At 42.6% G+C, this 25283-nt stretch overlaps 1 protein-coding gene across 3 annotated transcripts in view; it reads right to left on the reverse strand.

Annotated features, from left to right (window-relative positions):
• The window catches only part of PTBP3 (polypyrimidine tract binding protein 3), a 161525-nt gene that overhangs the window by 40333 nt on the left and 95909 nt on the right, over nt 1-25283 (reverse strand). For all 3 annotated transcript variants that reach the window (XM_077251113.1, XM_077251131.1, XM_077251122.1), the window contains exons 2-6: nt 14095-14170; nt 10687-10856; nt 9494-9640; nt 3889-4041; nt 2405-2515 (exon numbers count right to left, since the gene is read on the reverse strand). In XM_077251113.1, coding sequence (XP_077107228.1) covers nt 2405-2515; nt 3889-4041; nt 9494-9640; nt 10687-10856; nt 14095-14119 — 606 coding nt within the window. In that variant the 5' untranslated portion in view covers nt 14120-14170. The remainder of the gene's footprint in view (nt 1-2404; nt 2516-3888; nt 4042-9493; nt 9641-10686; nt 10857-14094; nt 14171-25283) is intronic.

The following is a 25283-nucleotide window of genomic DNA, read 5'->3' on the forward strand; positions in this document are numbered from 1 at the left end:
GCTTATTAATCAGATTTTTATTTTTGAAGGATAATACCAGACTTGTGTGTGTTTTAGGGCGAGTTTCGTGTGTCAAGTTGTGTGTGTTGAGTTGCATGTGGCGACATGCATGTAGCGACTTTTGTGAGATGAGTTTTGTGTGGTGACATGCGTGTAGCAACTTTTTGTGTGTCGAGTTGCATGTGACAGGTTAGTGTAGCAAGTTTTGTGCAGCAAGTTTTGCGCATGGTGAGTTTTGCGCGTGGCGAGTTTTATGTGTGGTGCTTTTTGAGTATGTGCAAGTTTTGTGTGAGGCAACTTTTGCATGTGTTGCAACTTTTGTGCATGTGGCAATTTTTCCGCATGTGCAAGTTTTGCGTGTGGCGAGTTTTCCATGAGGTGAGTTTTGCACGTGTGGCGAGTTTTGCATGTGGAGAGTTTTGCGCGTGGCGAGTTTTGAGCGGCGACTTTTGTGTTTTGACTTTTATGTGGCGAGGTTGGTGTATGTGTGGTGAAATGTGCGCTGAGGGTGGTATATGTGTTCGAGCACGTGGTAGTGTGTGGCGCATTTTGTGTGTGTGTTCATATCCCCGTGGTGGTGAGGTGATTATCCCATGTCGGGGCCCCACCTTAGCAACTGTACAGTATATACTCTTTGGCGCCATCGCTCTCATTCTTTAAGTCCCCCTTGTTCACATCTGGCAGCTGTTAATTTGCCTCCAACACTTTTCCTTTCATTTTTTCCCCATTATGTAGATAGGGGCAAAATTGTTTAGTGAATTGGAAAGCGCGGGGTTAAAATTTCACCTCACAACATAGCTTTGACGCTCTCGGGGTCCAGACGTGTGACTGTGCAAAATTTTGTGGCTGTAGCTGCGACGATTCAGATGCCAATCCCAGACATACACACATACACACATACACACATTCAGCTTTATATATTAGATTTGCCTTTTTTTCTCTTTTTTTGTGTTATTCAAATACACAAAGGAAATAAACATGTGCATAACAAAATATGAGTAATTGCAACAATCTCCTGGGAGAAATACTTCAGCCTCCGGAACAATTTTGAGGGTGCCAACACTTTCAGCCATGACTATATATATGTATATATATATATATACATGCACACAGTTTTTTCTCCATTTCCCATTTACGTTCCACATGCTCCTTTACAGCTTAGCAGGCAGTGCAGAAGCAAGCCCTATTGAGGTGTTAGAGACTTCCGTAGAGCTGTTTTATACAGTGCTTTATGAAGCTTGGACGACCTCCAGCTAATGGATTTAAGTTCTTTTACCCGTAGGCATGTTGGGGGCTTACAGGAAGAAAGAGTGAAGAGCAACACAAAAAGGAAGCAACACATTAAACTGTTAATGACAACCAGAAATAGAGCCACGTGTTTTCAAGCAGGGTTTACTACAGCAATAGTGGCACATGAATGTGTTGTGGCTATTACTGGCAAAGATCTATTTTTGCCTGATAAAGGCCAGATAAAGCTCACCATATAAAACTACTGTAGAACAAGTAGTTAAGGAAAGTTTCCAGTCAGAAAGCAAGTAAGCCAGTATTCACATAAAGCGTTTTGATGCTTTATATTGATGGCCTAATCTTACGATATGTCATCAATATCTGACATTGGGGATGCAACACCCGGCACAACAGGCAATCAGATGCTCCCGGTGTTGCTGGATTTGTTCAGTTGTGGAGCTACTCAGCACAGCTCCGTCGACTGAATAGTGGTTGGGGACAGGTACTGCATATCTATCCCTATTCAACTTTAATCGGCTGTAGAGGTGCAGTACCGGTCCGCAGCCACTATGCAGTTGATGGTGCTGTGTAGTTACGAGCCGCAATTGATTGCATCTGGCCTCCACCAGCATCGGGAAGAGCTGTTTCGTGGGGGATTTGGCCGTCAATATGAAAGTCTCAGACAACCCTTTTAATATAGAAAGAGAAGGAAGTTACACAATATGTGTGACAAAATATGTGACATAAAATACCCATGTTAACTTTGAAGGAAAAAGTATGAATGTACAAAAGTCACATGGCTGTACAACAAAACTAAAAGTATGAAGAATGACAGACCTGTGCAAAGGCTTGCTCACATGAAAGACAACTGGTTGTACACAGCGCTTAAAAAGGTGGATACATTTTCTCCCGATCGTCAGCACGGGCTTTACCACTTATCTCGATGTTGTAAAATAGGTCAGTCATTGTAGAGCGGGGTCCAAGAACATTTCAGACTCACTCATTACTGAAGGTCTTTGTTTACCAGGCACATTTACACAAAGCAGCTTTGTAACTCTGATAATACACAGCAGAAGACTGCCAACATTCAGGAGTAACTGTAAAACATGCAGACTATATTTCCCCCTCCACCAGCCCATCTCCAGTAATAAGTATGTGCGTCATATGCCTTCCTTACCACTTTGGCGTGATGTGCGTTCATTGGATCAGCATACTGAAGGAGAGCCTGGAACTGGTTGTTCTTTGTAAATGTGATGATTTTCAGTACTGTTCCAAACTTGCAAAAGATCTGTGACACAGGGAAGAAATAAAAAGTGTCCAAGATTTCTCCATTACTTTGATCACAATTATTCAGATAGATGATAGAAGGTGAAAGAGTGACATTAGAATAATGTACTGCCCTAAAACATAGCAATATGTATGTTACAATACACATATGGTACTTACCTTCATATTTCTCATTTAAGAGTTATTCCCATCTTCATAGATGGATATGGTATGCTAGTACTTGCCAATATAAGCAACTTTGCAATTCACTCGTAATTCAAATTTGCCCCTGTTGTCCTTATATTAACAATTTTCTTTTTTATCATTTACTGCTTTTTGCCTTGGGTACCAGCCGAACATACACCGTGCTTACAAGCTCTTTACTATCGAGCTTGTAAGCACTGCTCTGATGCTGGCCAAGATCACTAAAGAGCACTGCTAGCTTGAAATCCGTGGCCAGCATCAATCGCACTATGTTTTTGATACTGCAGAGGCACAGCTGCCTGATATCGCAAGATTGGGAGCGCACAGTTCGGACCAGCAGCACAATACTACTGTTCCATACTGTTAATCAAGCACGAGCGTCCGCAATCCTTCAAGCAAGAAGATGGGAGGCAGAAAAGTAGTTTTTAGTTGCTTCCTCATGTACTTTTCAATACATAAAGTTTAAAGGATCCAAAGTTTCATGACATAGATGATTATGATCTAGCACAAATTATAATGAGTGAGCAAACAGAGGTAAAAAAAAAAAAAATAAAGACAAATTCAATTCTCAGATTTGATAGGACAAAATCAAACGGGGGGTTGTTTTTTTTACCCACCAAATGACACCTGAAAATTTTCTTGTTACTCAATACTTAGGGTGTTAAAAACACTTTCCCTGCATCAGAAGGGAGGACCAGGACGACAAAGCAGCATAGAATGGCATTTTTCACCTCAACTTCTAAAATTCCCATTACAGAATTCCTAATGTTTTCAAGTCTAAGGCTACGTTCACATTTGCGTTGTGCGCCACAGCGTTGGCGCCGCAGCGCACAACGCAAACAAAAACGCAGCAAAACGCATGCACAACGCTGCGTTCTGCGCCGCATGCGTCCTTTTTTTAATTGATTTTGGACGCAGCAAAAATGCAACTTCCTGCGTCCTCTGCGCCCGGACGCGGGCGCCGCAGCGACGCATGCGGCGCAAAACGCAAGTGCGACGCATGTCCATGCGCCCCCATGTTAAATATAGGGGCGCATGACGCATGCGGCGCCCGCCGCTGCGGCGCCCGCCGCGAATGTGAACGTAGCCTTATTTCATGGCTCTAAGACACTTTTTCCATTTCATGCCATAGAGTGATTAGATAGTTGTAGATTTGCTTACTTTGAGTTTATATTGTGGAAATATAAATACCTGATGCAGGACTTCCAGAGTAACAGGATAAAACAGGTTATCAACAATTATTCGGAGGACAGGACTGTGGCCGATCAACAAACTTTCACCTCCAGTGAGCGTCAGACCACCAGACTGGACAGTGTTCACAGCTTGTAAGGCAGCCTGTGCTCGCTAAAAAAAAAAAACAATAGAAAATGTATCAGGGAAAAAAGTAGACAAAAAAAAAAATCAAATTTTGAGTTACAGATTAAGTGAGAGTTGTACACAGAATTCTGGTGGATGCTGCTAGAAACAGTTGTAGTGCCCCCACTGCCGCAGGGCCGAGGGGTACCCGGTACCGGGCCTCTGAGTCTCTGCTCTGGGGTTGTCACGGTGGCTAGGCCCCAGTCCGTGACCCTGCCGAGGGGCGTACAGTGAATAATAGATATGATGTAGATGGTGGTGATGAGGCTGTAGTGGTGCAGTGCAGTAAATAACGAGGACACCAGGTTGCAGTCTCTTTACCTCTTTACTGAAGATCTCTGGGTCCTCAGTCCAGAACACGGTTCACCAGGCTGCGCAAGTCCGGCCGGTCCAATGGCACCTCCAGAGTTCTCTTCACAGGTGGAAATCGGTGCCTTCCTTCTAGCGCTATGTGTTGTGGTCCTTCCCTGCTGTGCTTACAGAAAGTCCCCACAACTGTTGTGTCTGTTTCTTAAGTTCCCTCACAACTCGATTAGATGATGTTCTGCTAATCCTCCGTCCCTCCCTGTTGTTCTGGTTGGGACGGCACCCGTTTGACGGGTAGGCTCGGAGCTCTTCCGGGACCCTAGAGTCGCCCCTCTCCACAAGTTGCCCCCCAAGACTGCATAGGTGATTAAAGTTAGACAGCCCGCCTTAGACTGACTGTCCTGCCGCTGTTTGGAGTATTGCTTGAAGCTGAATATTATGATACTCCCTCGGCGTTCCGGCCACCGGTAGTGCGCCTCAGTAGGATGTTGCTTCGGTCTTACAGCACGACTCCTACTGGTGTTTCTCCTTTTGCGTGATCTCGTTTCTCACTCAGCACAATCTATCTCTCTTCTAATCATTCCTTGGGCACTGCCGCTACCCGGAGCAGGCACGGTCCCGTTACGTTCGTTCAAGTTGCCAAGCCTCTGTCAGGATCCCACCCCTGACAGAGACCCTACTGTATCTTCCCCTACAACACCCTCTGCCACAAGGTGTTGCCTGGTTCCAACCCAGTCAGCTTTCTGATCTAACTTCCTGCCTGACCCCCAGTTTACCCACTATGGTGGGGAGTGGCCTAGTGAATAGAACCCTTAGCTCCCCCCGGGGGCCCGACTATGATATGTATTGGTGTCTGTGATACCTGATCAGATGAACTCCTTCAGTGCCATCAGACGCACCATGGCTCCCCTTAGTGGCGGAGCCACAGTACTGCAACGACCAGGACTCTGGGGCGCTGCACTCCCCCCTGGTTAAACACAGTACTCCGGGACTGGGATGAAAACAACAATACAAGTTAGCAAAAAGACATACAGTTTTGTTGAGTGCAATAACAGTAAGCATATTTAAACAGAGCTTCCCTTTATGGGAGGTGAGGACACTTGAACGTTACAAACATGGTTAAATATCATAGCAACATGCTATAATTAACTTTCCTTTTACCCAACCGGGTATTCTACTAAGTGCAAAATTGTTGAACAATAATTTAACATTGCCTTTAAGGACATACACTCTGAATCCACTAAAGACCTTCTTATAATCACATTATAAGGCAATTTAACTTTTTCATTCTCCTTCTTTAAATCTGCAGGACCGCCTGTCCTAACGGCACCAGACCTACTGCCTCTCCCTTCTATGCAGGACCGCCCCGTTCAGCCCGGGCCTACTGCCTTTTCAACTACTATACACAGTATGGAGCATAACATTACCTTCAGTTTAAGAGCACTGAGCCATCTCTACATGACTCCTATGAGGACTCAGGGTTTACCTTCTATCCTAATTATCTATCAACATTATCAAAAACATTTTCTATTGAACATTAAGCCTTCTCATTATCTTTCTCACTATCATGCATGCTGGACACCACGTCTACCCCTACAGGCCCACTGCATCCTTCTGCTATCCTTCACTTTTTCTTTTCAGAGAACATCATCAACATTTCTTCACAATTAACTGGTTGAATACATAAAACTTTCTCATATAAACATTATCATTACTTTCTTTCATCAAACATTATTGCTATCTGTCTTAAAGCAATATCACCATTCAAGTACAACAAATGAACATCCCCTTTAAGAGGGGACCAAGTCTCTATGAGGTAGCACGCCTTCTCAAGCTACCAGTCCATACTCAGCAAAGGTTCCAGTGTGGTATCTTCACAAAGTGTCCTTCTTTAAGTAAAACCAGTAGGGAGCACCTCTAATAAGGTGCAAACTATGTACAAAAAGTTTGTATCATGCACTGTTCATGATTTCGGCAGTTCTTTTCAACAGGAACAAAAAGTGGAAAAACAACCAAAAAGCAATAGGGGATCCCGGGTCAACAAGGGGATCCCTTTAAGAGTTAACCCTAGACGGGTTTTAGCAGCAAAACAGGAAACGAATAAACAGTTAAAGAACTATTTACATGCTCAGGTTTCCGAGGTTTAGTTGGACGGCTTCCAGGGCTGCACCTGGCACTTAACCCCTCTTGTCCTGGGAAAAGTGAGGTCCAGGGTTACCCCCAGTGCTGGACAAACGCCGTTAATCCGTCTTGCATGTACGGTTAAATCGGGCGCAGCGATGGATGTCTGCGCAGCTTGAGTAGGGGCATTTGCTGCAGCAGAGGTAGCGGCTGCTGCAAGATCAGTCACTGGAGTGGTGTCGGTCGTCAGGGCAGGGTCGTCCTTCATACCTGCTTCAGATGCGGTCCCTCCGGTGCCGGTCTGCTCCGTCTCCACTGCGGCCTGTAGCGCTGGTTGCAGGGCCTCGCGCTGCGGCGTTGTCATCTCTGCTTGCAGCATCTCGCTTTCCGGCAGGGCCTTGCTTTCCAGCTTCGGAGCGCTGGACCTTCTTTCCTGCTCCGGACCAGATGAGGCTGCCGACAGACGTCCGGTGAGGCTCCTGATGATGGCCTTCTTCCACCCGGCCTCTGTGCTCAGCTGCGTCCGCCGGGGTTGGTCGCTGAGCTCGTCCACTCCGGCCTGCAGGAATTCAGCATCAGCGGTGGAGGCCTGGTTGCGGTGCCCCTCCGGGTGGCTGGGGGAGTCCTCTGCTCCGACCCCACGCTCCGGCTCCGGGCGGCTCGCCATGGCGTCCTCCATGTCGCTCACTTCTTCTTCCTGGTCCTTTTCCCGCTCTCCCCTTCGTGGGCGGTTTCGTTTTCGTTGTCTCCGCCCTCCATTGAGGATTAGGAGGCGGATCTCGGCTGCTGACGGACACGTCCTCACGGTGCTGAAATATTTAGACTGGGCGGCCATTGTCTTTCGCGCTCTTCAGTTTGTTCACGCCCACTTCCACGCCCTTCTTCTTCGCCTGCGCTCCTCGTGGCGCTGTAATGGCGGATTTTTGGCGGTAAATGGCAATACACAGTCCTTGCAATAAAGCACAGTAAATCACAGTTCCAAGGCACACATGACCTGATTCTTCAGGCTTAAGTAGATCCTGTTCGTGACGCCAAGTTGTAGCGCCCCCACTGCCGCAGGGCCGAGGGGTACCCGGTACCGGGCCTCTGAGTCTCTGCTCTGGGGTTGTCACGGTGGCTAGGCCCCAGTCCGTGACCCTGCCGAGGGGCGTACAGTGAATAATAGATATGATGTAGATGGTGGTGATGAGGCTGTAGTGGTGCAGTGCAGTAAATAACGAGGACACCAGGTTGCAGTCTCTTTACCTCTTTACTGAAGATCTCTGGGTCCTCAGTCCAGAACACGGTTCACCAGGCTGCGCAAGTCCGGCCGGTCCAATGGCACCTCCAGAGTTCTCTTCACAGGTGGAAATCGGTGCCTTCCTTCTAGCGCTATGTGTTGTGGTCCTTCCCTGCTGTGCTTACAGAAAGTCCCCACAACTGTTGTGTCTGTTTCTTAAGTTCCCTCACAACTCGATTAGATGATGTTCTGCTAATCCTCCGTCCCTCCCTGTTGTTCTGGTTGGGACGGCACCCGTTTGACGGGTAGGCTCGGAGCTCTTCCGGGACCCTAGAGTCGCCCCTCTCCACAAGTTGCCCCCCAAGACTGCATAGGTGATTAAAGTTAGACAGCCCGCCTTAGACTGACTGTCCTGCCGCTGTTTGGAGTATTGCTTGAAGCTGAATATTATGATACTCCCTCGGCGTTCCGGCCACCGGTAGTGCGCCTCAGTAGGATGTTGCTTCAGTCTTACAGCACGACTCCTACTGGTGTTTCTCCTTTTGCATGATCTCGTTTCTCACTCAGCACAATCTATCTCTCTTCTAATCATTCCTTGGGCACCGCCGCTACCCGGAGCAGGCACGGTCCCGTTACGTTCGTTCAAGTTGCCAAGCCTCTGTCAGGATCCCACCCCTGACAGAGACCCTACTGTATCTTCCCCTACAACACCCTCTGCCACAAGGTGTTGCCTGGTTCCAACCCAGTCAGCTTTCTGATCTAACTTCCTGCCTGACCCCCAGTTTACCCACTATGGTGGGGAGTAGCCTAGTGAATAGAACCCTTAGCTCCCCCCGGGGGCCCGACTATGAAATATATTGGTGTCTGTGATACCTGATCAGATGAACTCCTTCAGTGCCATCAGACGCACCATGGCTCCCCTTAGTGGCGGAGCCACAGTACTGCAACGACCAGGACTCTGGGGCGCTGCACAGTGACAGGTCTTGGAATATATTTTCTTAGACTTTGACTTGTATCTTGTATTTTTACTAGTTTTCCCTTCTGCAGTATATATCTCTTCATTTGCAAATGACTGAGCTGGAGGAGACTAGCTGTTATTATATCTGCCGTACACAACATAGGTACAGAGATTCCTGCTCTTTACTCCTTAGTCAGCACACAGAGAAAAGCAGCAGCACAGAGGAAACTATACAGCAGTGCTGAGCAGTGTAGATGTGAATCCATCTCTGGGATGAAGTAAAAGACTTGTTAGAAAGCTCAACACAATCTTCTGGTTTCATCACTCCTCCTGCCCCTTCCCTCTACTTGAGTGTATAATAGGAGGTGCAACCTGACATGCACACCATGCTAGTAGTCCATCTTGTTTTGAAAACAGAGTTTAGCTGTTTTTCCAGAGTTCAGCCTTAATGGTATCTTTTAAAATGTAAACCCAACCTTAAACTTGTGAATTACTTGTGGGTCAGGAATGCTGCATGTTTTTATATCAAATCCACACCAGAAACATTTTTGTGATGTTTAACAACACCATTCACTTATATTAGTTCAGCAATTTCTAGCAGATCTGTAATGCATTACCTGCATAGAAAATCTGCCACACCTGAATGTGGCCTAAAACAGTCCGGTGTACCAGTATTTTTGATAACCAGAATAACGCAACCTGTTGTACTATTTTTACATTCAAAATTAGTGTCCCAAAGGACCCATTGAGATATATTTGTGGCTTCCATTTATATGATGAACAGGGCCTTAGCCTAAGAAAGCTGTAGTAGAGGATCAGTATCAGAAGGAACTTACCGACTGATTCGGTAGGTTGTCAGTCTTCAATTCTCTGTGGTTCGAATACTGAATATAGACAGGCTGACTCCGGAGCTGAGGAGTGACAGGGGTGTAGTAATTCATCATTGTGATAGCTGCTTCTTCAGAAGCCATTTCCAAGAAGGCCTGACAAAGAAAAACACATGAAAACATAAACATAAAAGCATAATACAGCACATATTTGCTTCATTCATTAATACAACCCATAATACTGAATGATTCATTTTGCTTCATTATTAAAATACTATTTGCAGACATGTATGGCAACTAATGGCTTATTCTGTATCCTTTCCAAAGCACCAGACACAATGACAAATGAATAGAAAGTATTTGTGCTTTTTAATGTGGGTCTGTAATGTATAAATAGCAGTACTCTTAATATAAAGAACTACTTCTCTCATTCCTTTCTACATAACTAGTAATTCCCATCGATATTTGGATCCTCTTAATATATTGCAATCATCATATTGTATAGCACTGTGTACTTACAGTTGCTCATGTTGCCTTTCTACCTAGGTAATTCTTCTCTTTTCCATTAGGTCTATGACATCATGTGATTAAAAATTGACTAGCTGAATCCTTCTAAGCTCCATGTAGAAATAGGAGGTCAATTTTGACTGTATGAGTCATAAGTTGCTGCAAATGTCCCTGGCAGGGGGAAGAGGGGACAGCTGGGTCAGGAGTTTAAGAGGGGAATTCTAAATACAAGGAAGAGAGACTTCCTGTTTCTACAGAGAGCAGAGAAAAGAGAAGAATTAGCTGGGTAGAAAGGCAAAATGAGCAACTGTAAGTACACAGTGCCATATAACATGGTGGCTGCAATATATTACGAAGATAAAAACTTTGATGGGAGTCCTTCTTTAATTTAAACTATAAACTGCAAGAATGATGTAGTACAATATATGTTAAACATGATCAAAATTGCAGGTTCAAGATCCCCAAGAATACTAAAATAAAGTAAAAATTAAAAAAAAAAGTAATATTATTAAAAACATTTCTCCTTTTGTACTTCTAATACATGATCCTTTACTTAATGACAGCCATGTACATTAAGAAATTAGCTTAAATGACAGTGATTTTGTTTTACATGCCAGAACAATACTGTGATGAAAATCTGAAATGAAAATGCTAAAAAATAACAAAAATAAGAGTAAATCAGAAGTATATAGTACCTGGCTTTTACTTTTCAATATCAAAAGATTAGTAACTTTTCCGAAAGGTACACCTAATGAGATGATGTCCCCTTCTGTAACATCATTTGGAATCTTGCGAATGTGAAGAACACGTGAAGGGGAACAGGGAGAGCGGTCTCCTGTATATTTGTTGCTATCGTTCCCATTAGCTGAAAAGATAAGAAAAAGAGCATGTAACACAATCTATTTCCATCAAAGGAACGTCTGTACAGTGAAGCTGAATCAGAATTTGAAGTTTGCAGCATATAAAAGGCTCTTCAATTATAAAATTGTACTGGGTAATACAATGTTTAAATGGAAGAAATGTAAACACAAACTAGACTATAATGTAAAAAAAATAAAGTAAAAAATCATGATTTATTAGAATATCAAAACATAATAGCATGGGGATCCGCTTATGAACTACAGCCAAGAGCCGCACCCACTTATCTCAATTTAATGTAATGTAATTCATCATATTGCCCACAGCGGTGCTCCAGCAAAATTTACTCTTGACGCCACCATACATATTAGTCAAAACTCACCTGACTTCAGAGAGATAATCAGCCTATCTTATGTGTATGGAGGCCTCCTGACTCCTCCTAGACAGATGGGAGAGAAGGATCCTTTTGTTCGGCAGAGAGATAAGCTGCTGCCAAAGGATACTCTCTCAGAGAACACCGGAGCGTTCAGCCAAGCATTGCGGTGTATGGGGGAGTAAAGAGAGATGGCAGCCAACCAAAGGGTTGTTCGGCTGACAGCTAGCTATAGTGCATGTAGGCAGTTACCCTCCTGTTCTCTGCCCCATTAGGTTTCCAAACTAGGTAATTCCCATACTTCCTCCCCATCCTGCCCTTTCCTGCAGGCAGAATGGTGATATCACTGCCTCCCGTCATTGTGCAGACCGTGGGTGCTGGCAGAAGAGTATGACAGTTTTAATTTTTTATATATCCTGTCCCTGGGAAAAGTCTAATTTTCCAGGACAACCGTTTTAAGTGGTGTCATATCTAAACAGAAATATTCTACAAGAAGAGACAGGCACAAAAGGTAAAAACATTTCGAAGACATTACAATATGGTACCCAAAAAAAGAAAAACGAGATTTTAATTTTTTTTTATTTAAGATAACATCATTAATATATTAATCCCCTTCAAAATACTGTCCATTAGATCATATGCACTTGTCCCAATGGTTTTTCCACTGTTCGAAACATTTAATTATATTCTTCTGAACTAATGCTGTTAAGTGCCTCTAGCTATGTTTTCTTAACCTTTTCTACGTCCCGACAAAGCTTTCCCTTTAGCGTTTTCTTCATTTTGGGAATCAGAAGGGGTTGCAGGAGCTTAGGCTGAGCAAGTAAGGTGGATGAGAAACCGTTGTCTTGCCATTTTCCGCCAAAAAATGATTGATTTTAAATGCTGTGTGGGCAGACGTGTTATAAACCTAAGGATGAATGACCTCGGGGAGATCAAAACATCCAACACCGCGGAGACACCATCACGTATTTCTCAACGCAGTGATCCAGAACACTGCTCCATCCCTAAAGGGAAATATGCAAATACATGTAAAAAAGCCACAGAGACACCATCACGTGTTTCTCAACGCAAGCAATGAATAGCCAGGTCTTTCAGCGGGAAGGAACAACCACGGGAAGGGCAGCATCCAATGAAGGAAAACCACCTATGCCAAAACATGCATGGGCAGACGTGTTGTCATGATGAAGCAGCCAGTCCCCCGATCAACACAATTCAGGTAATTTTTTTCTCACTGCTTCATGCAATCTCTTCAGCACTTACAGATAGTAATGTTGGCTCTATGTGGTGCCTTGAGGGACAAAGTCAATGTGAATGTTGATGTCAAAAAAACAAAAACCATAATGGACTTCAAATTTGATTTCACTTGCCATGCATTTTTTGGTCTGGGCGATGAAGCTGTCTTCTGCTGGCTGGACTACTGTTTTGTTTAATGATCATAAATGTAACACCAAAATTCATCATCTGTGATGACTTGACAAAATATCAGGGTCACCCCACTTGCACCCCAGACCTAGTCCCCTACCACTTCTTATTCCCAAAAATAAAGAGATACCTACATGGAAAGTGTTGTCAGGATGTAGAAAAGGTTAAGAAATAATAGCTGGAGGCACTTAGCATTAGAATATAAAAAGGTTTATATCATCTAATAGACAGTATTCTGAAGGGGATTAATGTTTTCAGGAAAAATTAAATAAGTAATTCTCTGTATTTTTGGGGTACCCCCTTGGACATTAATCACCTGCCAACGCATTAATCACAGGGCTAGTATATAGAGACAGATAAAACATATTTAACTGGGTAGTGAGTTTTGGGGGATCAACTCTACACAAATTTGCCCCACACTAGCCACTACTTTTCTATGTGTTTATCCTGACCTAGTTACATTATACCCTGTTAAGTTCCCTTCCTGCACTGGGGTAATGTTGTTGGCTTATGTCATTTCATCCAGGTAGCAGTATAGTCATAGGCTATGGATGGCATTAGTAATTATTTCTAATTTTGTATGTTGAAAAATACAATAAAATATTGAAATTCAAAACTGTATTTCACCTTTTATTATTTTTTAAATTGCTGATCTGAACAAATGGATGTTGCCCCAACGTAAAAAAAAAAAGGGACATACAGAAGACATACAGTACATACAGATGGCAGAAGGACGACAATGTAGATGAAAAATTATTGGTTATTTCTGAGTAAAAAATTTTCATACGCTCAACTAAACCCGGCCTGGAACCATTGTCCAGGTTCCTTTCCTCCCATCCCCTTCCATCTGCAATATAAAAGGCACATATGCGCTAAATTGAACTTAAAGCAGCCAAGCAAAGGCAGACACCATAGCAGTAGAGTATCCACTCCAAGATGGACCAGTGAGTAAGCATCCACTACCTATACATTCTTGTTTTGGCTCATAAGTCCCCAATAAAAGAAGGTGAATAGCCAGCAAGTAACTCCAAAGTCATTCTACAAAAGAGATCATCATTTTCACTTATTCCATATGGGAAGACGAAAACGAATAAGCATCATAATCATCTTATAGACCACCACTGATGATTTAAAAAAGATGGGTCCCAACTTAATTTTGAAGTTATTTCCGCTAAATCCAGAGCAGAATATTGAAATCTCAGTTTAGACAAAGTACAGCAATGCTATACATAGAAATATTGATGGAGGGAAGACTTAATTTTGGGGTAAATTTCAATACTAAGCAGGTCAGTATGTTTTCAGCTTATTTATTGGTCTCTTCCAAACAGTTACAGAATTTCAATGCATCTAGGACTTTAGTTGACAGTAATGTAAATTCTTATAAATTGCATTAAGAAAATAATATTGTACGAGATGCCAGCAAAGCACAGCACGCAGACTCTCACTGTACCTGTAGCTGGAGTGGAATGGCTCATGGTAATAGGCCTGTTAGCGATACCAGAAAGGAGAAGCTTGTCAGACGCCCGCTAAAAAAAAAAATAAAACAATGTACATCAGTATAAATCAATTTAAAAAAAAACACAAGAGAAAAAACATGCCAAAAGGAATATTTGTACGTGTTTTTAATGACGGGTAAAAACATTTAGTGAACGTAATCACAGAAAGTAGGTCTTTCTAAAGAATCTTTTAAATCATAAAGAAAAAGGTGTTAATGCCTTAAAAAGCTAAATACTTGACACATGAAAGATGTAAATCTGCCATTTCTTATGACTGCCATCCCTTACTCTAATGGTGGAGCTTATACTGCAATCAATATAATGGAATTGTAAGGCCCTGTTCACACTGTGTTTATGCAATGTTCCCTTGGAATCCAATTTTTAGGATTCAGACAAATTGTTAAATGAAAATTACATTGACATGAACGAGTTTTTTTTTCTAACGTGTCGTTTTGTTCACATGGGCGCCGATACGGAGCAGTCCATGTTTGATCAGGCTATCTTAACAGACAGACACTTTAAAATAAAGTAAAAAACACAGACTGAGTTGATTTGAACTTTGTGTTAATATAGTCAATGACCCTGTCAGCAGTTGGTCTGTATCTCATATTAAGCAGCATTCAGATGGGACTTATGCATTCTTAAAAAAAAACTAACAGGCCTGTGAGAGACAGAATTCTTGCTGGTTGGTAGGTGATCAATACTTATTTCATGCAATAAAATGCAAATTAATTATGTAAAAATCATAAAATGTGATTTTCTGGGGGGTTTTTAGATTATGTCTCTCACAGTTGAAGTGTACCTATGATAAAAATTACAGACCTATCCAGTCTTTGTAGGTAGGAAAACTTGCAAAACTGGAAGTGTATCAAATAATTATTTTCCCCACTGTATATTATATATTAAAAAATTCTGATGGTATCAGGAAAATGTAAAGAAAAATTAGCAGCTTCAGCCTCTTGAGATCACTCCAGATCAGAGTTGTTCTTGCCCAGCAATCATGTGATCACTAAACAGGAGGAAAAAAACATTTTCAGTGTTTCCTATGCTATACAGTGGAGGAAATAAGTATTTGATCCCTAGCTGATTTTGTAAATTTGCCCACTGACAAAGACATGAACAGTCTATAATTTTAAGGGTAGGTTAATTTTAACATTAAAGGGAACCTGTCACCCCGTTTTTTCCGTATGAGATAAAAATACTGTTAAATAGGGCCTGAACTGTGCATTACAATAGTGTATTTTGTGGACCCCGATTCCCCACCTATGCTGCCGAAATGGCCGCGGGATGCCGCGCGTGCGCAGATGGAGATCGCGGCGGCCATTTTCCTGAAGCAGAGATCGCATCTCTGCTTCAGGGAAAATGGCCGCCGCGATCTCCATCTGCGCACCCGCTTTCCTGAAGCCCCGGGCAGCAGAGTGCTCCATCTGCGCACGCATGGCCACAGGAAGATGGCCGCCCCCACCGATCACCAGGGGAATAGCGCAGATCGCGCTCTTTTCCCTCCCCTGTGCAGTGGATTCTGGACTTGGGCATGCGCAAACCACTACGCCACCAACGGAAAACTAAGCAAGATCTGGGGGAAGACACCACGCCCATCTGACCAGACCAGCCTGATTGACAGGCGAAAACTGCTACTTTGGTAACGTATTTCGGCAGCATAGGTGGGGAATCGGGGTCCACAAAATACACTATTGTAATGCACAGCTCAGGCCCTATTTAACAGTATTTTTATCTCATACGGAAAAAACGGGGTGACAGGGTTGGCTACTTTTAACATTGAGAGATAGAATATCAAAAATAAAATCCAGAAAATCACATTGTATAAATGAAATAAATGTATTTGCATTTTGCAGTGAGAAATAAGTATTTGATCCCCTACCAACCATTAAGAGTTCTGGCTCCTACAGACCAGTTAGACGCCCCTAATCAACTTGTTACCTGCATTAAAGACAGCTGTCTTACAGTCATCTTTATAAAAAAAAAAATCCTGTCCACAGACTCAATTAATCAGTCAGACTCTAACCTCTACAACATGGGCAAGACCAAAGAGCTTTCTAAGGATGTCAGGGACAAGATGTACAAAGCTGGAATTTGCTACAAAACCATTAGTAAGATGCTGGGTGAGAAGAAGACAACTGTTGGTGCAATATTAAGAAAATGGAAGAAATACAAAGTGACTGTCAATAGACATCGATCTGGGGCACCATGCAAAATCTCACCTTTTGGATTATCCTTGATCATAAGGAAGGTGAGAGATCAGCCTAAAACTACACAGGGGGAACTAGTAAATGATCTCAAGGCAGCTGGGAAAACCAGTCACCAGGAAAACCATTGCTAACATATTACGCCGTAAAGGTTAAAAATCCTGCAGTGCCAGCAAAGTCCCCATGCTCAAGAAGGCACATGTGCAGGCCCTTCTGAAGTTTGCAAATGAACACCTGGATAATTCTGTGAGTGATTAGGAGAAGGTCCTGTGGTCAGATGAGACAAAAATTTAGGTCTTTGGCATTAACTCAACTCGCCGTGTTTGGAGGAAGACAAATGCTGCCTATGACCCAAAAAACACTGTCAAAGCATGGAGGTGGAAACATTATGTTTTTGGAATGTTTCTCTGCTAAAGGCACAAGATTACTTCACTGCATCAATGGGAGAAAGAATGGAGCCATGCATCGTATAATCCTGAGTGACAACCTCATTCCCTCCGCCAGGACATTAAAAATGGGTCATGGCTGGGTCTTCCAGCAAGACAATGACCCAAAACATACAACCAAGGCAACAAAGGAGTGGCTCAAAAACAAGCACATTAAGGTCATGGAGTGGCCTAGCCAGTCGCCAGACCTTAATCCCATAGAAAACTTATGGAGGGAGTTGAAGCTCCGAGTTGGCAAGCGACAGCCTCAAAATCTTAATGATTTAGAGATGATCTGCAAAGAGGAGTGGACCACAATTCCTCCTGACATGTGCGCAAACCTCATCATCAACTACAAAAAATGTCTGACTGCTGTGCTTGCCAACAAGGGTTTTGTCACCAAGTATTAAGTCTTGTTTGCCAGAGGGATCAAATACCGTATTTTTCGGATTATAAGATGCTCCGGATTAGAAGATGCACCCCAAATTTTGAGAAAAATAAGAAAAAAATATTTTTTTAATAAAATGGTGGTGCTTCTTATAATCCATGCATCTTATTGCCTACCGAGGGTAGTGGGTGTGATGAAGCGGGGTGCCAGGGTCACCGCTGGAGGAGGCAGGAGTGTGGTGATGCTGCAGGGCACAGGCTAGGATGGGGGGACTTGTGCATGTCCAGTGCTGCTGCCGGTTGTCTCCGGGTGCCCGGCGGCTGCTGGTCGGTGCTGCGGGTGTCTCCAGTGCCAGCGACTGGCCAGAGCCCCCCTTGAGCGGTGGACTCAGGGAATATGGCCGCCGCCAGGGGCGGTGCATGCGCAGATGGTGATTTCGGTACCAAGATCTCAAGAGATGAGAGCTCAGTGCTGAAATCTCATCTCCCGAGATCTTGGTCCCGAGATCACCATCTCACCAGGGAACCGTGGAATTACAGGGGCTCTGGCCTGTCGCAAAGTGTCAGCAGAGCCCCAGGCAGTGCCGGACCGCCACGCAGAAGCTCTGGGCACTGGAGACACCCGCAGCACCAGCCAGCAACCGCTGGGCAGCCGGAGACACCCCCGGACACCCCCTCATCCCAGCCTGTGGCCTACACCCTTGGTATCGGTAAGGCATGTCCACTTTGTAAGACGCACACCCCATTTTCCCCCCAACTTTGGGGTAAAAAAGTGCATCTTACAAAGCGAAAAATACGGTACTTATTTCTCACTGCAAAATGCAAATAAATTTATATAATTTATACAATGTGATTTTCTGGATTTTATTTTTGATGTTCTATCTCTCAATGTTAAAAGTAGCCAACCCTTAAAATTATAGACTGTTCATGTCCTTGTCAGTGGACAAACTTACAAAATCAGCAAGGGATCAAATATTTATTTCCCTCACTGTATAATCATATTGAGTATTCTGCACTTTATATATAGCAATCGAGAAGTCTAGTCATCCGACACCCAACTTCCCGCTGCTGTGCGATCTCCATGCAGCTGCTGACTTTGCAGTGACGTTCTGGAATAAATTACATGCAGACTGGCCCGCAGTTTTACATTGAGAAGTCCACAAGCAGTTTAACAGTAAGGCATTTTTTATTATACGTACCCGTTTAAGTTGCACTGTCATTAGATTTCACAGTGAAAACTTATACATTATTAATTAGATCTTAGACCTGATGAGGCTGATCTTACTTTTAAAATCACATTAGAATGGCTGTATATTAACATGAGCCATTTATGATTCTAGTTAAAAAGTTAAAAAAAGAATAGAGAATAGAAACTGAGGAGCTGTCACTAAAGGGGCAAAGCTGAGCCTTTCAAAAAGTATTATACAGCCATTTTGATTTAAAAGTTAGTACAAACCTTCATCAGGGTTAAGAGATCCATTTACTCATGTTTGTGAATTTCTAGTAACATCTGTTTTAAAGATCTGTATTTTTCTTACAATACATTTTCTTTGTTTATAAAATTTAAGGAGCGAATTACTTGTTTTGTGAAATTGTGTCGTATCCCTATCTTAGGACATCTGGGCAGCTGGCACTGTGTTCTTGGAATTGTGACATACTAGGTCAGAAAAATAGGGCATTAGATTGGAGGGAGGTTCTCAGGGCATGATCCCTGGACATATAGGACAGACAAAAACAAAGCAGACGTCACTCGCAACCAGATTATGTGTATTTATATTCCTTGCTTATATAGCACTATTGTATTTTGAAGCACTTTACACACATTATCATCACTGTCCCCATTGGGGAGCACATTCTAGATTCCCTATCAGTATGTCTTAGGAGTGTGGGAGGAAACCTGAGAACCCGGAGGAAACCCACGCAAACACGGGAAGAACATACAAACTCCTTGTAGATGTTGTCTATTAAAATAGTTTGAGCCTGTGCAAATTACTTTCTCTACTTTCTACAATTACTATGCAGAGGAATGTAACATCTTTTAGCTTTAGGCTTGGGCTACACTGACTTATGGTAGCAGTACTGAATGATTTTAACTATTAAATGTCAGCTGCAGTCTACAACATTACCCACAACTCAATGTATTCCTTGGGATTGCAGTAATATTTTCATAGTTAAAATTAATCAGTATCACTACAAAACGTCTCAGTGTAGCCCTCGCCTAAGGCCATTTTCACATGGCAGAAGCCAAAACAAAAAAGTGGATCCAAAACGCAGAAAAACTGTAAGTGTTTTTATTATACTTTGGCCTCGATTCATCAAAGCAATTACACAAGAATTACGTTGCGCAAAAATTTAGCAATGTGGCGTTCTCATGCCACTTTTGGCCAGCTCTGGCAAAATGGTAGGAACTGGAGCTAGACGGGGCGTGGTAATGCCTGCTGATCTAATTCATGACCAACTGCAGTGTTCCTTATAGTAGTAAAGAACTGGAGTAAGACTAGTGGTGAGATGCATCTGATTCAATAAAATTCGTGCTCTTCTTTATGAATCAGGCACCTCTGATTCCAGCACACCCCCACATCAAGAAAGATGTAAACATCCTGTCTTTCTGTCCTATTACTGCAGATACTAGGAGCACTGAGGAAGAAGAGGCCACTCACACTGCCGTCCACCCTGTCTTTCTGATCTAATACTGCAGATACTAGGAGTACCGAGGTAAGTAAAGGCTGCTCACACTGCTGTCCACCTTATCTTTCTGAGGTAATACTGGAGATACCAGGGGTCTGAGGCAGCTGCTCACACTGCTGTCTACTCTGTCCTTCTAATCTAATACTGGAGATATCAGGAGTCTGAGGTAAGAAGAGGCTGCTCACACTGCTGTCCAGCATGTCTTTCTGACCTTATACTGGAGAAACCAGGAGTGCTGGGGTAAGAAGAGGCTGCTCACACTGCTGTCCACCCTGTCTTTCTGACCTCATACTGAAGAAACCAGGAGTGCTAGGGTAAGAAGAGGTTGCTCACATTGCTGTCCACTCTATATTTCTGACCTAATTCTGAAGATACCAGGGTAGCTGCCATAAGAAGAGGTGTCCACCCTGTCTTTCTGATGTAATACTGAAGGGTCCAGGGATGCTGGGTAAGCAAAAGCTGCTCACACTGCTGTCCAACCCATATGAGTGTTGAGCAGCTGCTGTGACATAGCAGTAGCTTGACAGTATGTGGTATAAGTTATTTTCAGGTCAGAAAAGCAAATTTTCCCTATACACATGTACCTGTTCTATTAACATTCTAGGACAGGTTGGCGTCAGTGTAATGGTGGCTACTGTAATGTAATATAGGGACCATCCACCTAGACAAAATTATTTATTTGTGCATTAAAGGAATTTCTAAAAGAAATCTATTTGTTCCACAAGTAGGATTTTGGTACATTTTTTTAGCCTATAGCCTCCACCAATCTGTATGTGCGTGTGCATGCACACACACACACACACACACACACACACACACACACACTATCTTTGTACCACAAGTACCCCATTGAAGGTGTTGGCTCATCCTTATAAGTGATTAAAATTGCAAAATGCTTGTAAAAACAAGAAATTACTTATAAATTTTGCTATACAACTTGCAAGCACGGTCCTGAAGCTTCCCAGATCACTGATTTCGACAAGCTTCATAGCGGTTGCTTGTAGCATTAAATAGCACCCAGGTGAGACCAGCTGGGTAGCCATGCATTTCTGAAGATAGAAGATAAGTAAACCCCATCACCTTTTATGAGAACCTGTAACTATTTCTTCCCCATATATGAAATAAAGAGAAGGATGTGCACATGTCCTCTTTACAGTACGATCGGTAACTTTTCTCATTCTATACATAATGTATTAAATAGAACCCATATTTTTATTACTGCCAATCCCCTGGTAAGAGTCCTAGGCAAAAAGAAGCCCTACACTCATTATGATCTGTTTTTTGGAAATTCAAAGTTTTTGGATATTACAAAATATTGGTAATTACAAATTATACATTTTTAACAAATAAAAAAACCTTTCAGCTAATCCATGCTCCCCGTACCATGGGCAGCATAAATCATATAGTGGATTCTGCATTACAAGCATATGTTTATGCATCTGTGAACAGGATTGCCAACTTGACTTTTTATTTTTTCTGGATAGCTCATCAAAAAAATGATGGACACAATATTTTTTTGCAGACATATTTAGAAAAAAATAATAAATCATTATAATTAGAAATGATATTTGCTTACAATCCATAATTCTGATAAGACATTAACTGCATTCATTGTAAAATTTTGATAATTACAGTCAAAATTATCTGTTTAATTTTATTCAGCTTAAAACAAAATTTAGGAGATGTCACACTTTTTTTTTTTTTTTTTACAGACAGGGCCCTATTTTTACAGATGGTCCTGGAATTTCTGGATTGTTTGGCATCCCTGACTCTGAGATATGACTATGCTTCTCTGAGACGCTGTAGTAAGAGTGGTTGGTAACAAGGTGCTTAGTCCAAGAGGCAGGTCCCTGCCAAATTCTTCCTATCCACTTAGCTAGACTGAAAGGCCTGTCCATACAGGGCGAGACCTATGAGCCTGGCTCAGCGTGGAAGAGAAGCCAGTGTGGATCTGACTTTTTGGCTAGTCACTTTGTCCCTGGATGCAATATCAGCAGTTTTTCCTCTGAAAAGCCGCAGTATTTCGGAGTAAAACAGAGGTTTAGAATGCAGGAACCAGACCCAGATTCATGTTGCCTGTGGTTTGGACAGCATGAATCAATGAATAAACTGAAATGATGTGAATATAAAATATACAATGCAGGTCAATTTATGTGTTAATTGCAGAGCAAATTGTTTCCATATTGCAGCAGCTGTGGATTTTTTCCGACAGAAACTCTGCAGCTTACAGGTCACAAGTGGACATGCCTTAAAGGGGTCTGTTTCTCTGCAAAATGAACCAGTCATTAAGGAAACAAAATCATACAACTGTAATGTACCTTTAGGTTAGGGCTATATGGCGACTTGACTATGACAGGACACGCAACCAAGAGATTTCCTACTGTCGCTGCTACATCGTGGCAAGTCAATGGGGTCGCATTGTCACCCTGAGGGTAATGCAACAGGGACATACAATTTGCAGAATATCGTACCTGGTTGGATTTTTGCGACTAACTCAATAAGTGATGGCAAGGCTACTGCGACAAATCACTTGCATTGCACTACGATGAAGCAGCGACACCTAGCAGTCATTGGCCATGTGACCCGTTTCGCAGCCAGAGTCGCCATGTAGCAGTAGCCTTAAGCATGAACGAACAAAAAAAAAAAGTAATTAACAGGGTGGAACCAGAGAGAATAGATATTAAAGAAGAACTCGGTGGAGCCTGCAGCACACAGCTTACCTCGCTGTTTCAACACAAGGGCTTGTATGCTACTCCCACAATTCCTATAACCTCAGGAAGGGAGTGAAAGGGTTGGGCGAAGTGAAAAATCTTTGTAATTATTTTTCTGACTAATATGAGTAACTCAGAAGGTTTACAGAAGTGTTATACCCAAACCAGAACTCTTATATACAGTAAATTCCATTAGTGCGTTTACAATGGTGTCACTTATTCAAGAAATGTTCTACAAGTGAATATCAGTGTACCTACAGTAGGTATAAGGTTTTCTAGCCAAGGTCCACAGACTCTAAAAATTTAAATTGTACATTTCATTATCAATGTAAGGTAAACTAAAACATCCCAATAGGTTTCTAACAGCCATGATAGTGTTTTTGCCATATATCAGGTCGATTTACACATCTATGTATAAAAACACCTCTGCATGAACAGTCACTTTCACTAGGCTTCATTTATGTGATCCATATATTATTATTTATTATTATTATAATTATATATAATTATATCATTTATTCCATGGCGCTTTACATGTGAGGAGGGGTATGCATAATAAAAACAAGTACAATAATCTTAAACAATACAGGTCACAATTGGTACCGGAGGAGAGAGGACCCTGCCTGCGAGGGCTCACAATCTACAAATATCCGCAGAATCCACAACTTTCTTGTGGTTCAACAGAGGTAAATGTAATCCACCATAGGGATCTACTGCCGCCTCAAACAGGTCTTACCAAGCTTGGAACAGAAACTACTAAGGCCTTATTTGCACATTGCAATTTGGAAAGTAGGGGCAGTTTATAAAGAATAGATAAGCAACAAGAAGGCGTATTCTGCCCCAAACTCCACATTAACAACAGTCTCAGATAAATTACTATTGATTTCAATAGGAAAGCCACATTGCTGTTCAGAGCACTTTAAAAACTTCTGTGTGAGGGATGGGGAAAATACTTTCTTCTTCCAAAAGGAAACTCTGTGGATTTTCCGCCTACAGGCACAGTGGATGACTGAATGAGCAGCCTAATTTTGGCTGTTTCATTTAGTCCACAGTCTAGTGTTTTGCTGCCGATTTTCATTTGTACTCAACATCTGGTGCATCCCGTATTAGTGTCCAGCAATAGTCAGCTAGCATTGATGGATTCCAGTAGCCTTGATAACGCATTTTCATAGTTGGTAAACTTAGTGAAACTGTCCGCTATGTTCGTCGCTGACTGCACAAAGATTTTCAGGAAAGAATTCCTAGGGTGTATGCAGAAAATAAATTTTCAATGGCACTTTGTAAGCTTTATAAAGGTTGTCAACCAATTTGATGTAGTTTGGTGTTCGATAGTTGCCAATAAAATTCTTGGAAACATCCTTGAATGAGTTCCAAGCAATTTTCTCAGCCCCACCAGCAGTTCTTCAAAGTACTTTTCATTCATGATGTGTCGGATTTGTGGACCAACAAAAATGCCTTTCTTAAGCTTGGCATTGGTTATTCTTGGGAACATTTGTCTGAAATAATGAAATCCGTCTCCTTCCTTGCTCATTGCTTTTACTACATTTTTCATCAGCCTGGTTTTATGTGAAATGGAGGCAGCAATATCATTGTTGGGTCCACAAGTACTTTATGTGCGACATTTTTCTGCCCGGGAGTCAACTGGTTCAAGATTGGCCACTTCCTTCTACTGTAATGTGACAGCTTAGCATGGCTGTCCCATTAATAATAACAACAGTACTTGGTAAAGCCAAGCAGCAGTGCCACTACTATTTCATCTCCACATATGTCCCAGTTGTACTTGCTGCACTTGATGTGTTTCAACAACAGTTCCATGTTCTTGTAAATTTCTTTCATGTGTGCAGCATAGCCAACACCTATTGAAGGATGAACATTACCACTGTGTAACAAGACAGCTTTGAGGCCTCAAAGAACCATTACTATTTCAGCTCATTCTCACAACCTAAAGCTGTGAACAACCCATCAATGTCAGTGAGGAAGCACAGGTTGTTAAAAAAAAAACAGTGTTAAGTCATCTTGGTGGCTTCGAAAGACAAACTTTTGTACCTGGTGACAGCAAATCTCATCCTTGATGTCTGAAGCCAGTAACTCTGCATATCCTTCTGACAAAGTAAGTCCCAGACAAAGACAATACATTCTGGCTGTGTTATAAGATGAAGATCACCAGACATACACGGCACAAAGTCGGAATCAGTGTGGTTCCCCATCTCTGATCCATGGACTGCAACATCTTCATCGGCTGCCTCTTCTAGGCTACATGTCTCTGGTGGCTTTGGTACTGAAAGAGTGTTATTATGTGGCACTGGCCTCATAGCTGAAGTCAGATTGGGATATTGAATGGACTTCTTCTTCTTGACAGAGAAACCAGTGAGCCTTCGGTCCCCCAACATATCATTGAGACAGTAAACTGAATTGACTTGCGAGAACCTCTCAGCCAAGCTCTAAAGGTACCGTCACATTAAGCGACGCTGCAGCGATATAGACAACGATGCCGATCGCTGCAGCGTCGCTGTTTCGTCATTGTGTGGTCGCTGGAGAGCTGTCACACAGACAGCTCTACAGCGACCAACTATGCCGAAGTCCCCGGGTAACCAGGGTAAACATCGGGTTACTAAGCGCAGGGCTGCGCTTAGTAACCTGATGTTTACCCTGGTTACCAGTGTAAATGTAAAAAAAAACAAACACTACATACTTACACTCCGGTGTCTGTCGCGTCCCCCGGCGT

This window comes from Ranitomeya variabilis, chromosome 1, assembly GCF_051348905.1.
Source record: "Ranitomeya variabilis isolate aRanVar5 chromosome 1, aRanVar5.hap1, whole genome shotgun sequence".
NCBI lineage: Eukaryota > Metazoa > Chordata > Amphibia > Anura > Dendrobatidae > Ranitomeya > Ranitomeya variabilis.